This window comes from Dermacentor albipictus, chromosome 5, assembly GCF_038994185.2.
Source record: "Dermacentor albipictus isolate Rhodes 1998 colony chromosome 5, USDA_Dalb.pri_finalv2, whole genome shotgun sequence".
Lineage (NCBI taxonomy): Eukaryota > Metazoa > Arthropoda > Arachnida > Ixodida > Ixodidae > Dermacentor > Dermacentor albipictus.
Genome location: NC_091825.1, coordinates 2121669 through 2134028, shown reverse-complemented (window position 1 = coordinate 2134028; position 12360 = coordinate 2121669). Strand labels below are relative to the sequence as shown.

Sequence of the window (12360 nt, the reverse complement as noted above, 5' to 3'; positions counted from 1 at the left end):
GTCAAGACTTTTCTAGCCGAGGACGTGTACAGGTACTTCAGTAAGCCCTGCTAACGTTACGCTAAAAGTTGGCTAATAAACATCTCGACTAGAACAACTTCAAGAACTGTATTAGACGTTACCAGGATTGTGTAGTAGTGGCTTCGGAAGCATTATATATGCAGGCTTTTATAAACATCTTGACAAGAACAAAATTAGAATTTAATTAGACGTTGCCAGAATTTTGTTATAATTCGGAAACAATACGCAGGCTTTTATAGGTGTACTTACAGGAGCATTTGTAAATGTTTATCATACATTGGCATGGTAAAAAGCAAAATTATGGCACGGCATGTTAATATATAGAGCTGAAAAATAAATTTAAGCATTACATTGTTTATAATAACCTGCATAAAATTTTGGAACATATGTAATAAATGGGATTTTTGTGCAATCGCTCATCCAAAGCAAATGTGCACAACATGCAGCAAAAAATGACCACCTGGTCTTATGACAAAGCGGCTTTATTGACTAACAAAATAAAGGACATGCAGACCTTGCATAATTTAAAGATACTATAGAATATAGATACTATAGACCACATAAAGTGATGATGTAGCTGCAGAATCCACAGCAATGGACCCTTCCCTCTTGGATACCACTGCGTGCCCACAGATGTTTGCCCTGCTGCAGGCCTCACATGTAGGTTTGCGCTGCAATACAGCAGTGAAAAAGAAACAAGCCACAAATTATTTACAATACAAATGTGCTATTCGGTATTTCAAATAGAAATATATGTACCGTTGTTTTGCTTTGGTGACATTTACTTCATAATTTTAAGCAACTGCTTCTCAAAATCCTATGCTACACGATGATGTTCGGCACTATTTTTCGGATATATCATGAAAAAGCAATGGTAGAGTGCAATTACACTGGCAAATGGTTTAATCCACACACAGACTTGCAGTACGTAATTAGCAGTGGTGATGGTTTGCAAACATATCTGTTAGAACAGTTACTTTCATTTCAGTGGTGACGGTGGCTTGTATAAGTTAAAGCAACAGGCATACTCAAGCCTGGCAATCAAGGCGAGCAATTGCTCCTTTCAAGTGTCTCTTACAATTATTATTGCGGTATTGTACCACATGTAATAAGACCACTCTTTCCAAAGGGGCCCGGAAACACTTTTCTAACTAAACATAGAATGGCCTTACTATGAGAAAACGTCATCACGTGCCATAAACATTTTTCGAATACTGCAACTATAAGCAGAGTAATCACACCAATACCAGACTTACTATTTTCGTGTCTGCTAGTGCACTTGAAGCTACATAGTGGAGAAGCCAAGAGAGCACAGCAAAGGTCAACAGTTGAGCGTCGTAGCACCCTGTTCTGGCCTGTGATGGACTACACTATGCAGCACGTTGCTGCCATGTCAGAGGCCACACGCAGACGATGCAGCTATGCCCAGTGCAAAGATGAAATTACTATTCTCTTTTTGAGCGTGCAGACATTTTTCATTTATTTACCTCAAATTAGGTATTATAAATTACCGAGAATACTCTTGTGATCACGAAATCAGCCAATAGCATTGGTGGGCCGGCTGCTTTCAATGTGGCAACATTGCAAAAGCGAGAGGAAGCAATTTTTCGCTGTGTTTGACATGTGATTGTAAATTGCCTGCTTCATGTAGTGCAGTAATATTCAGTTCATATGCCCACAGCAGCCTCTACAAAAGCAGCATTGTTTTCTCACTGTGTTCAAGAAGTGTTTCAGGGCTGCTTTTAAGAATGCAACAAGATGTGAAGCTTGGAACCATGCGAGTTACCTTGATTAGACAAAAACTGCAGCTAGCACACCTCGTGGTTCCGTGAGAGTAAACAGAACAGCTGCGTAGAAATTAAAAGTAGTCAGTCCACAAAACAGGCAAGCTCTGGCTTGGAACCATGCAGCTTACCTCGACTAGACAAAAACAACTGCAGCCAGCACGCCTAGGTTCCGTGAGAGTAAACGGAAGAGCTGCGTAGAAATTAAAAGTTATCAGTCAACAATACAGTCAAGCTCTAGCTTGGAACCATGTGGCTTACCTCGACTAGACAAAAACAACTGCAGCCTGCACGCCTCGTGGTTCCGTGACAGTAAACGTAAGAGCTGCGTAGAAATTAAAAGTAGTCAGTCCACAATACAGTCAAGCTCTGGCTTGGAACCATGTGGCTTACCTCGACTAGACAAAAACAACTGCAGCCTGCACGCCTCGTGGTTCCGTGACAGTAAACGTAAGAGCTGCATAGAAATTAAAAGTAGTCAGTCCACAATACAGTCAAGCTCTGGCTTGGAACCATGTGGCTTACCTCGACTAGACAAAAACAACTGCAGCCTGCACGCCTCGTGGTTCCGTGACAGTAAACATAAGAGCTGCATAGAAATTAAAAGTAGTCAGTCCACAAAACAGTCAAGCTCTGGCTTGGAACCATGCGGCTTACCTAGACTAGACAAAAACAACTGCAGCCAGCACGCTTTGTAGTTCCGTGAGAGTAACCATAGGAGCTGCGTAGAAATTAAAAGTAGTCAGTCCACAATACAGTCAAGCTCTGGCTTGGAACCATGCGGCTTACCTAGACTAGACAAAAACAACTGCAGCCAGCACGCTTTGTAGTTCCGTGAGAGTAACCATAAAAGCTGCGTAGAAATTAAAAGTAGTCAGTCCACAATACAGTCAAGCTCTGGCTTGGAACCATGCGGCTTACCTCGACTAGACAATAACAACTGCAGCCAGCACGCCTCGTGGTTCCGTGAGAGTAAACATAAGAGCTGCATAGAAATTAAAAGTAGTCAGTCCACAAAACAGTCAAGTTCTGGCTTGGAACCATGCTGCTTACCTCGACTAGACAAAAACAACTGCAGCCAGCACTCGTCGTGGTTCCGTGAGAGTAAACATAAGAGCTGCATAGAAATTAAAAGTAGTCAGTCCACAATACAGTCAAGCTCTGGCTTGGAACCATGCAGCTTACCTAGACTAGACAAAAACAACTGCAGCCAGCACGCCTTGTGGTTCCGTGAGAGTAAACGTAAGAGCTGCGTAGAAATTCAAAGTAGTCAGTCCACAAAACAGTCAAGCTGTGCCTTGGAGCCATGCGGCTTACCTAGACTAGACAGAAACAACTGCAGCCAGGACGCCCTGTGGTTCCGTGAGAGTGAACATAAGAGCTGCGTAGAAATTCAAAGTAGTCAGTCCACAAAACAGTCAAGCTCTGGCTTGGAACCATGCGGCTTACCTAGACTAGACAAAAACAACTGCAGCCAGCACGCTTTGTAGTTCCGTGAGAGTAACCATAAGAGCTGCGTAGAAATTAAAAGTAGTCAGTCCACAATACAGTCAAGCTCTGGCTTGGAACCATGCGGCTTACCTAGACTAGACAAAAACAACTGCAGCCAGCACGCTTTGTAGTTCCATGAGAGTAACCATAAGAGCTGCGTAGAAATTAAAAGTAGTCAGTCCACAATACAGTCAAGCTCTGGCTTGGAACCATGCGGCTTACCTAGACTAGACAAAAACAACTGCAGCCAGCACGCTTTGTAGTTCCGTGAGAGTAACCATAAGAGCTGCGTAGAAATTAAAAGTAGTCAGTCCACAATACAGTCAAGCTCTGGCTTGGAACCATGCGGCTTACCTCGACTAGACAAAAACAACTGCAGCCAGCACTCGTCGTGGTTCCGTGAGAGTAAACATAAGATCTGCATAGAAATTAAAAGTAGTCAGTCCACAATACAGTCAAGCTCTGGCTTGGAACCATGCAGCTTACCTAGACTAGACAAAAACAACTGCAGCCAGCACGCTTTGTAGTTCCGTGAGAGTAAACATAAGAGCTGCATAGAAATTAAAAGTAGTCAGTCCACAATACAGTCAAGCTCTGGCTTGGAACCATGCAGCTTACCTAGACTAGACAGAAACAACTGCAGCCAGGACGCCTTGTGGGTCCGTGAGAGTAAACATAAGAGCTGCGTAGAAATTCAAAGTAGTCACTCCACAAAACAGTCAAGCTCTGGCTTGGAACCATGCGGCTTACCTAGACTAGACAAAAACAACTGCGGCCAGCACGCTTTGTAGTTCCGTGAGAGTAAACATAAGAGCTGCATAGAAATAAAAAGTATTCAGTCCACAATACAGTCAAGCTCTGGCTTGGAACCATGCAGCTTACCTAGACTAGACAATAACAACTGCAGCCAGCACACCTCGTGGTTCCGTGAGAGTAATCATAAGAGCTGCGTAGAAATTAAAAGTAGTCAGTCCACAAAACAGTCAAGCTCTGGCTTGGAACCATGCGGCTTACCTAGACTAGAGAAAAACAACTGCAGCCAGCACGCCTTGTGGTTCCGTGAGAGTAAACATAAGAGCTGCATAGAAATTAAAAGTAGTCAGTCCACAAAACAGTCAAGCTCTGGCTTGGAGCCATGCGGCTTACCTAGACTAGAAAGAAACAACTGCAGCCAGCACGCCTTGTGGTTCCGTGAGAGTAAACATAAGAGCTGCGTAGAAATTGAAAGTAGTCAGTCCACAAAACAGTCAAGCTCTGGCTTGGAACCATGCGGCTTACCTCGACTAGACATAAACAATGGCAACCAGCAGGCCTTGTGGTGTCGTGAATGAGTAAACGTAACAGCTGCATCAAAATTAAAAGAAGACATTAAAAAAAACAGTCAATCCTAGCATGCTTCTATATGTTTACCTTAGGTTTGATTGGTGAGCACACAACTGCTTGAAAAATGTGGCTACTTTGCCACCATTTAACTGTTTATTTATTGGTCCGGTTAAACATGTGCTCTACAGCAAGGTAAAAAAACTAATTTATAGCAAGATACAGACCTTGATAAGGATATATGGGTTACAAGAATGCGAAAATTATAATTCAGGACCTGCTTCACACTTAAGAAATGCTCAGCAGTCTGTAAAGTTGCAACCTATGTTTATTTTCCGTGTAGTTAGGCAGAATAATTTTTAACTGCACAAATCTTCAAATACTATTGAACATATATCGGCTCTGGATACACGAAAGATGCGTCATGAAACAAATTGTAATTATTGCATAAACTTCAGAACTGAAATGAATATGAAGGCATATTTATAAACTGTACTGTAGATTATTGCGTTTATTTTTCATGTCTGTATATCAGCCTATATTTCAAGAATGTCCTCGAGGTGAAAATCAGCATGAGTGCCCTTGGGCCAGCACATATAGAAATAATCTGCAATGGACAAGCCTAAATTAAGTTAAGACATGTAAATTATTTTGAATAATGATCAGATTACCGCTTCATGGCTGCATCAAGACGGGCTTGCGCATTCTTTAGCCATCCCATCATGCCTGTACGGATCTCTGCGTCTGAAGCAGATGCTGTTGCTGCATTTTTTCGTACAGACTCTGTAAAAGGCAATAAGTTATACAATGGGCATTCAACAAAACCACACAGGTCTCCAATTAACCATCTTTTGTATATTAAGTGACTGAGCTAACGTTCTGAAAACATTGCTAGTTATCTAATTGCCAATTTTTTTATGCGAAGCATATTACGAGGGCTCAACCCAGCTCCTCAGGCGCGGCGGTGACCATGAAATCACGTGACACCGTGACGTCACGACAGAGGAGAAGTGGCTTTGTCTCAACTCTTGCAAGACGGGCTGGGTGGGAATCGAACCAGGGTCTCCGGAGTGTGGGACGGAGACGCTACCACTGAGCCACGAGTACAACGCTTCAAAGCGGTACAAAAGCGCCTCTAGTGAATGCGGTGTTGCCTTAGAAACGCGCTGTTTCTAAGGCGTGCGTCTCTTGCTCAGGCGCACATTTCGTTGCCGCGCCGAACGCTGCTTTGCTCGACGCTCACCGCGTCCAATGCGGGGCGCGTAGTCGCTGCCCTGTAGCCCATTGTCTGACACCCCTTGGCGGGTCGACGGGAACGCTGTCGCGTTCCACTCTTGAAGGCGAAGAAGTAATGCATGAGTTGTTTCTTCGTCTAGCCGAACCAAATATAGCCAAGCAACAGCAGTTCACCAGGCTAAACAGTGGTTCAACAACTAAAATAAAGGCTAGTATGCTTCGCATCCTGGGCTTAGCCTTACCTAAGCCACAGCCATTTTTTTACATACCACAGCTCATGCCACATAATGAAATACTGTGGTGGAGGGCTGCAGATATATGGTTGGTATTCAAGCATTTGACAATGCGTTCAGTTGAATGCCATAGCCAGCAGGCCACTGCCAGATTTGACCTCCTCAATGCGTTTAAACTGAGCTTGCATATGGCAAAACAATTTTTTAATGTTTTGTTGCAGTTTACAGATCACAAAATTACACATTAGGACTCGATGTGCACTTAAAGCAAGCCAATGCTGTAAATCTAGCATGCGACTTATTACAGTAACTTGCTGACACTTGCACACCGCTTACCCAGAATTATGCGGCACAACTCCGTCTCACCCAAGGCTCTTTTTCCTTTTTGCCCATGGAGACTGTACATGACAGCGACGGAATCGTGAAGTAAATATTTCAAGATGTTTGCTGTTGTTGAGCGCACTGTGTTGCCGCCAATGTGACCTAGGACTTTGCACTGTCGAAGAACAGCAAAATAATTATACTTATAAAACCAAGTTGCTGAATATTATTTACCAGTTGCCTGCGCGTGCTGCTGGAGCTTTTCAAGTTACGTTCCAGATGGTCAATTTCATCAACTGTCCTTAGCGGGTATGTCTGTACAGGCTGCTCATCCATCTCGCACTCACGGTTACTACCTAAGAGGTTCAAAATGGCCTCATTTTGAGTTTTTAAGACAGCCATGTCTTTTAAAATGCTCCGAGTAGCGGCTGAAATGTGAAGATGAAATGTGCAGACAAAAATACTACCTATAATGGCTTGCAAATGCAGTAATGTAAGCACATTTCTCAGTCCAATATAAGAAACTGTATTCCACTACCACAAAGGCTTTTTTATGGATGGGATTAAACAGATTCTGGCAACATCTTAATAAATGAACATAAATTACCTAATTGGAAAACGGAAAACTCGAACAGTGTATTGAACACATGCACAGAAAAGGCTGTATGTGGCATGCAGATATATGCATTCACGTGAGCTGTGATACATTTATTAGCATGTAAAAAGGTGGGAAATATTAAATTTCTCATTTACCAAATCAATTGTTATAACTAAATTCCTTAACTGCAATACCTGTGTAATACCTTTGTTGATGAGCAAACTATATGCAAAATAAAATTTACCAAAATGTGCTTACATGAGCTCTCCTTCCTGATTGAAGCCAACAGACTTTGGTCAGTTTGTTCTGCAGATTGGAAACAAATGTACAAGGATTTAAGATGTCTTTTGTAAAATTTATACAGCAGACAACTTTGCACTATCTTACAAACTTTTGTGGCTATGTTCTAACTGTTCTGCAGTCCAGTGTGAGATTAAACATTAATTAAAATCGTACAAAGGCAGGTAGGTGCAATAATCAAGTTCATTGTACACACCTTCTTGAACGGAGAAACCACTCTGAGAATGGCTGGGTGCTTCACCTGTAAAACAAAACATTTTACACACTTTCTTAAACCGCAAAATCACTCGGTGAATACCTGGAAACTGCACTTGTACAAAAAAGGTCTAGAGACTAGCAGCCATGAAGAATCAATTGCATTTACAGCAAAGCTCCGAGTATAACTAACATCCTCTGAAACCTCTTGAGCACCAGATAATCTCCATAATCTCTATGCAACACTCCCCAATTCAATGTAGGATTTGTTGTGGTTACATCAAACGAGAACAAGAGGCAAAAGAACAGGGACACATACCGCCCTATTGGTCCCAGTCTCTACCTTTTTCATCATTTCATTATTTCCTTTGCACTTCTTACACCAAGCAGTGCATTACCCACTCTTTGCCCAAACAGCTACACTTGTGAAATGATTGATAAAACAAATTTCCTACAATGCTACAAATTACCCCTGCATTTCCAACTCTCCTCATGCATTACACCCCACACTAACACTTCCGTTTCTCCAAAAACAGTGTGGGCACATTGGCCCACACATGGACACTTCGCCGCTTCAAGCTAGCACTTATGTTGTTCCATGATTCTAGATGCACTAACTTTGTAGAACAAAGAAAGGTTACATTTCTTTTGAGTGGTTCTCTTAGGACAAGAATAAAAGCTGCTACCAGTAGGAAGGAATACAACACTAGCAAAGAAGAGTAGCTCCTCTAAAAAGAAAGCGTGGTTGTCTACAGCAGCACATAAGTGAAGGAGACACATACCTGGACATGAAATTCAAAGTTGGCATCTGCAGACCATATAGTTTCTGCAGTAATAATGCACAATTCTAGCAACACTCATTCTACATTACCGAGCTAACTGGATTTTTTCAAGTACACCAGCACAAAGCTGCAACAACCATCAATCCTCAGCATTATACAAACACCTTGTGAGTAAAATGTCATGCAAAATGTAATTTCGTACATTCGCAATATGTACAAAATGAGGCTGTGCACTCTGTTGAGGTTAGTTTTGACAAATGAACCTTGGTGATGCAATTGTGACACTAACGCTGGACAGTGGCTGCCTAGAAAAACAAGCAAACCAGATGACCACTCAGCAATACAGCTGTATTTTAATTGTTGGCATTATAACCAATCGTGTTCATGTACCAAGATGTGACAAATAATACAACTTGCCTTGAGAACTAGAAGCAGGCCACCATGGCAGTTCTGCAAAAAATGTAGAGGAAACGTTTTCCACATTCATAGTAGCATTCTAAATACTAATAGACGGGTCATCGTAAATATTACCTAGGTGACAAGACTGCGTGGCGAATTCTGCATGTCCAGTTCCTGAACAAGCAAGAACAATTCCAAGAAATACAATGGCATCAGTTAGTGCACATATATAAAGCAGCAAGGAATCCATGAATATTGCAAGATTCAGAAAAGTAACGAATGAAATGTTATGAATGAAATACGACAAGCTGAAAATCCCAGGAAACTTACCAGGATATGTCTGTACGGCTGGTACTTGTACTCCTAGACAACTTTCTGCAAGAAAGCAAAGCAAAATTGTTTTTTTTTAGTAACTGGCCGTAATGACATTTTGTATGCATATATGAGCTCAAAAAGTGTACCCCCCACAATTCACCTTGTGAATGTTGTGCAATCCATCGTGGAGAGTCTGCAGAAAAAGCAGAGTAATGTGCGATTGTCCATCATTCAACTGCTACTCACATAGGTTTCAATTTTCAAATTAAATTTACCTAAATGCAACTCTGGGAATGGTATTCCTGGAAGGCTTCCTGTGAAAAACCCACAGAATCCTCAAAACATTATCTGCTTAATTACTAGCTCTATGCAGCGGTAATCATGCATGTGTGGAATTGAGTTTTGCTCTCCATAACAAACCTTGGGAGCTTGGTGCCATACAAAGTGGTGAGTCTGCAGAAAGTTAAAATTTACAAGTATGGCAGTGTCTTCAAAAAAAGCAGTCACAAGCAAAAAGCAGTAAAACTGCAGTGAGAGATGAATTTCACCTGAACGAGACTGTGAAGCTGGTGCTCTCCGCCAGCCTCCTATAAAAAGAAGCGCGATATCTTAACGGGTCTCTCCTTGATCACACTTGTTGAGTTATGGAACACAGTCAATAGCAAAACGCACCTTGGGCACTGGAGATGGACCACTGTAATGGGCCTTGAGCAAATACAGTGGAAAAAATTAGGAAAATTATATGCATATATGCCAAAACATTACTCAGCAAGCCGACTGCCGAGGGTGCCAGCAAGGAAACTTACTTTCACGACGTGGCTGCAGAAATGATGCCCTAGGCTGGTGTGCTAAAAGGAAACGAGCAATTTCCCACAAGAATATGCAGCTCTTCTAGGCACTTGCTCTATAACTATGCATGCATGTAGTAATCGGGACCTGCAACTCCCAGTGCAAAAAAAGCAGAAAATATATTAAAATATGACATCACCTGGTTTTATACTGTTATGAATGAAACTTACCTGACTGAAATGACTGCACAGCACATTGAGCTTGCTGGCTGCCTGTCACAAAAAAGAAAGCACAAATGACTCAGTACGACAACTCTAAACAAGCTCTACTCGTCAAATGGTCCTAGTATATTCATGCATGACCAAATCAGTATTTCATGACATGCACTATATATTTACTAAACCAAGTGCAATGAGTAAGCAACAAAGGTAATATGAAATCAAATTATCTTACTGCAGTGTTGACTGCGTGTAAGAAGACAACTTGCAACAATATTTACCTGGGGCTTGTGATTCGCTTAAGGTGTCATTTTCACTCTCTGTAAAAGACAAGTACATTTTCACTAAATGTTTGATACAGCAGCCTTGCTTAGCCAGATTAGTTTCAGCACTGTTCATACATACATAAAACGCAACAACGCATATCCACTACAAACCTCTTTGTTCTTCCACTGAGGCTAGAAAAGGGAAAACAAATTAAATGAGCACACGCAGCAATGGCACATAGCTGCTTACTAGAAGAGAAAATCTTACATAGATGAGCTGTCTGCACAGATAAGTCTGCCTGCTCGGTTTCTGCAAAACAGAAATTTAATAAGTACCCAGGAGCAAAATTCAGCGGTGCTATAGTGCTTACGTAAAGACAAAAGTCTTACTTTCAGAAGCTGTTTCAGTAAGCCTTTGTCTGGAAGCTGCAATCCAGTGCAAAATTTAATGCAGTGATACATATTCAAGGAATAGAAGGAATTCAGCTTGCTGCTTATGGTGTAGTGCTTCAATAAGTACCAGATTAAATACCAGATTAAAGCTTACATTTGCTTATCCCTCCCCAAGGTTTAGCTCACATTTTATCACTTGCAATGCAAGCTGGTTCTATATACTGCTGACAAAAAGTAGCCATCACTTACTTGTTCTGCCATCATTACTGGCACTTGAAGTGCTGCAACATGTGCACGGATTAGCATATATTGAAAGAGTGCCTGAAAACAGGTACTACCTTTGAGAGATGGGTGGTTCCGGAAGATTGAAATTGTCTTCCTCTTGCGAATCATCCGACGAGCTCAAAATGCGTGTGTATTTGCGCCGCTTACCACGTCCTTTTTCTGTAAATGTGAATTGTATAAGGATACTGAAAATGGAATTAGGAGAAGCCCTTACCTTGATCTGTTGTGTCGACATTGTCCGAATTTTCTGCTTGTGGCAACTTTTGCCGAGCTTCATCGCATGTTGCTGAAAAAGAAATTGCATACTATATTTACTTATCTGTGTTATTCATGCTGAACAGCTTCTTTTCTGTATGCTTCCCCCAACTCCCTTACAGGCTGCCAATGGCTTTAAGAGTAACAGCAATCTCAAAATGATAAAACCAATTTGCAAAAAACTGTTTCATACCTGTAGTTTTGATCACCTTCACCTTGAAGCTAGGTGTTGTAGAAGGATTGAGATGGGCACGTCGTTTCACAGCTTTTGTCAATTCATGGGTGCCCAGCACAGTCCGCCACAAACACGTCTTTTTATTCTTCAACAACCAGTTGGTTGGAACAACAGCAACACTGTTGTCATCAACAAATCTCAAGACAGCATACATAACCTATTATTGTGAACATGGAGAACAAAAAGAGAGCAGAAAACTTCTGACAGGTGTACAGGTCAACCCAATAGGCACAGCTTTGGTCCAGGACACCACAGATGTAAAAAACAAAGGCATAAAAAAAGCTATCCGCAACAAGGTAAAAATATTGAGATGTGCTGTGTTTAAGCATTAAACTTTACACAAGATTTATTTGAGGAACAATTATGTAGTAGAGGCATAATCTAGTGTTCAGTGATTGTCAGTATTATTGCATAGTGTGCATTATTTACAGGTTTACATGCAAACATTCAAGTTTACCACATCACATAAGGCCCAAATACACAGCATTTTATACACACTATCCTTGTATGAGTAGTTTATCATTCTACTTTTCAATATATCTATTGCGAACAAATGTTTGCAGACCAAAGGCATGTCACTTTGCAGAGTCACCCAGTGGCCAAGCCATCTCGCATGCTGGCCACTTGGGACATCCACTTAGGCTGTCAGGCATGGTGATTTTACGAGTGGTAATGTGCAGGCCATTAATTTGTTAGGTGCAGTGCAACAAGTGTTGTGGTAGCTATGCTTAAGTTTTTGTATATGCTGATAAGTACTGCCATTGCCACTATGAGGAGATGTCATGTGCAATTTAGCTACTGAGAGTGGCAGTTGGACAGTTGGCTGCAGCTGTTAACAGAGCCAAATCTGCCAGTTCGAAATTAATGTCCCAAGTGCGACCTAGAAGCCAGATGGCTTAGTTGTAAGGTGACTCAGCAAAGCTA

The 12360-nt window shown here is 41.6% G+C and overlaps 2 protein-coding genes and 4 long non-coding RNA genes across 7 annotated transcripts in view; 1 reads left to right on the top strand and 5 right to left on the bottom strand.

Moving 5' to 3' along the window:
- The window catches only part of LOC135912382 (protein 5NUC-like), a 916167-nt gene that overhangs the window by 106601 nt on the left and 797206 nt on the right, over window positions 1–12360 (top strand). The window lies entirely within an intron of this gene.
- Window positions 591–2000, bottom strand: LOC135912378 (uncharacterized). The gene is made up of 3 exons (XR_010567639.2): window positions 1937–2000; window positions 1808–1868; window positions 591–692 (listed from the first exon to the last, which is right to left on the bottom strand). It is a non-coding gene; the product is annotated as an uncharacterized lncRNA (long non-coding RNA).
- On the bottom strand, window positions 4466–4800 carry LOC135912386 (uncharacterized). The gene is made up of 3 exons (XR_010567643.2): window positions 4707–4800; window positions 4575–4640; window positions 4466–4506 (listed from the first exon to the last, which is right to left on the bottom strand). It is a non-coding gene; the product is annotated as an uncharacterized lncRNA (long non-coding RNA).
- Window positions 7501–9057, bottom strand: LOC139060362 (uncharacterized). The gene is made up of 4 exons (XR_011514753.1): window positions 9011–9057; window positions 8813–8854; window positions 8699–8731; window positions 7501–7545 (listed from the first exon to the last, which is right to left on the bottom strand). It is a non-coding gene; the product is annotated as an uncharacterized lncRNA (long non-coding RNA).
- On the bottom strand, window positions 9227–10341 carry LOC135912380 (uncharacterized). The gene is made up of 7 exons (XM_065444825.2): window positions 10284–10341; window positions 10015–10056; window positions 9802–9843; window positions 9668–9700; window positions 9544–9582; window positions 9416–9448; window positions 9227–9309 (listed from the first exon to the last, which is right to left on the bottom strand). Exons 1-7 carry the CDS (start codon window positions 10339–10341, stop codon window positions 9227–9229), a joined length of 330 nt encoding a protein of 109 aa, XP_065300897.2.
- On the bottom strand, window positions 10911–11512 carry LOC135912381 (uncharacterized). The gene is made up of 4 exons (XR_010567641.2): window positions 11395–11512; window positions 11161–11232; window positions 11000–11105; window positions 10911–10942 (listed from the first exon to the last, which is right to left on the bottom strand). It is a non-coding gene; the product is annotated as an uncharacterized lncRNA (long non-coding RNA).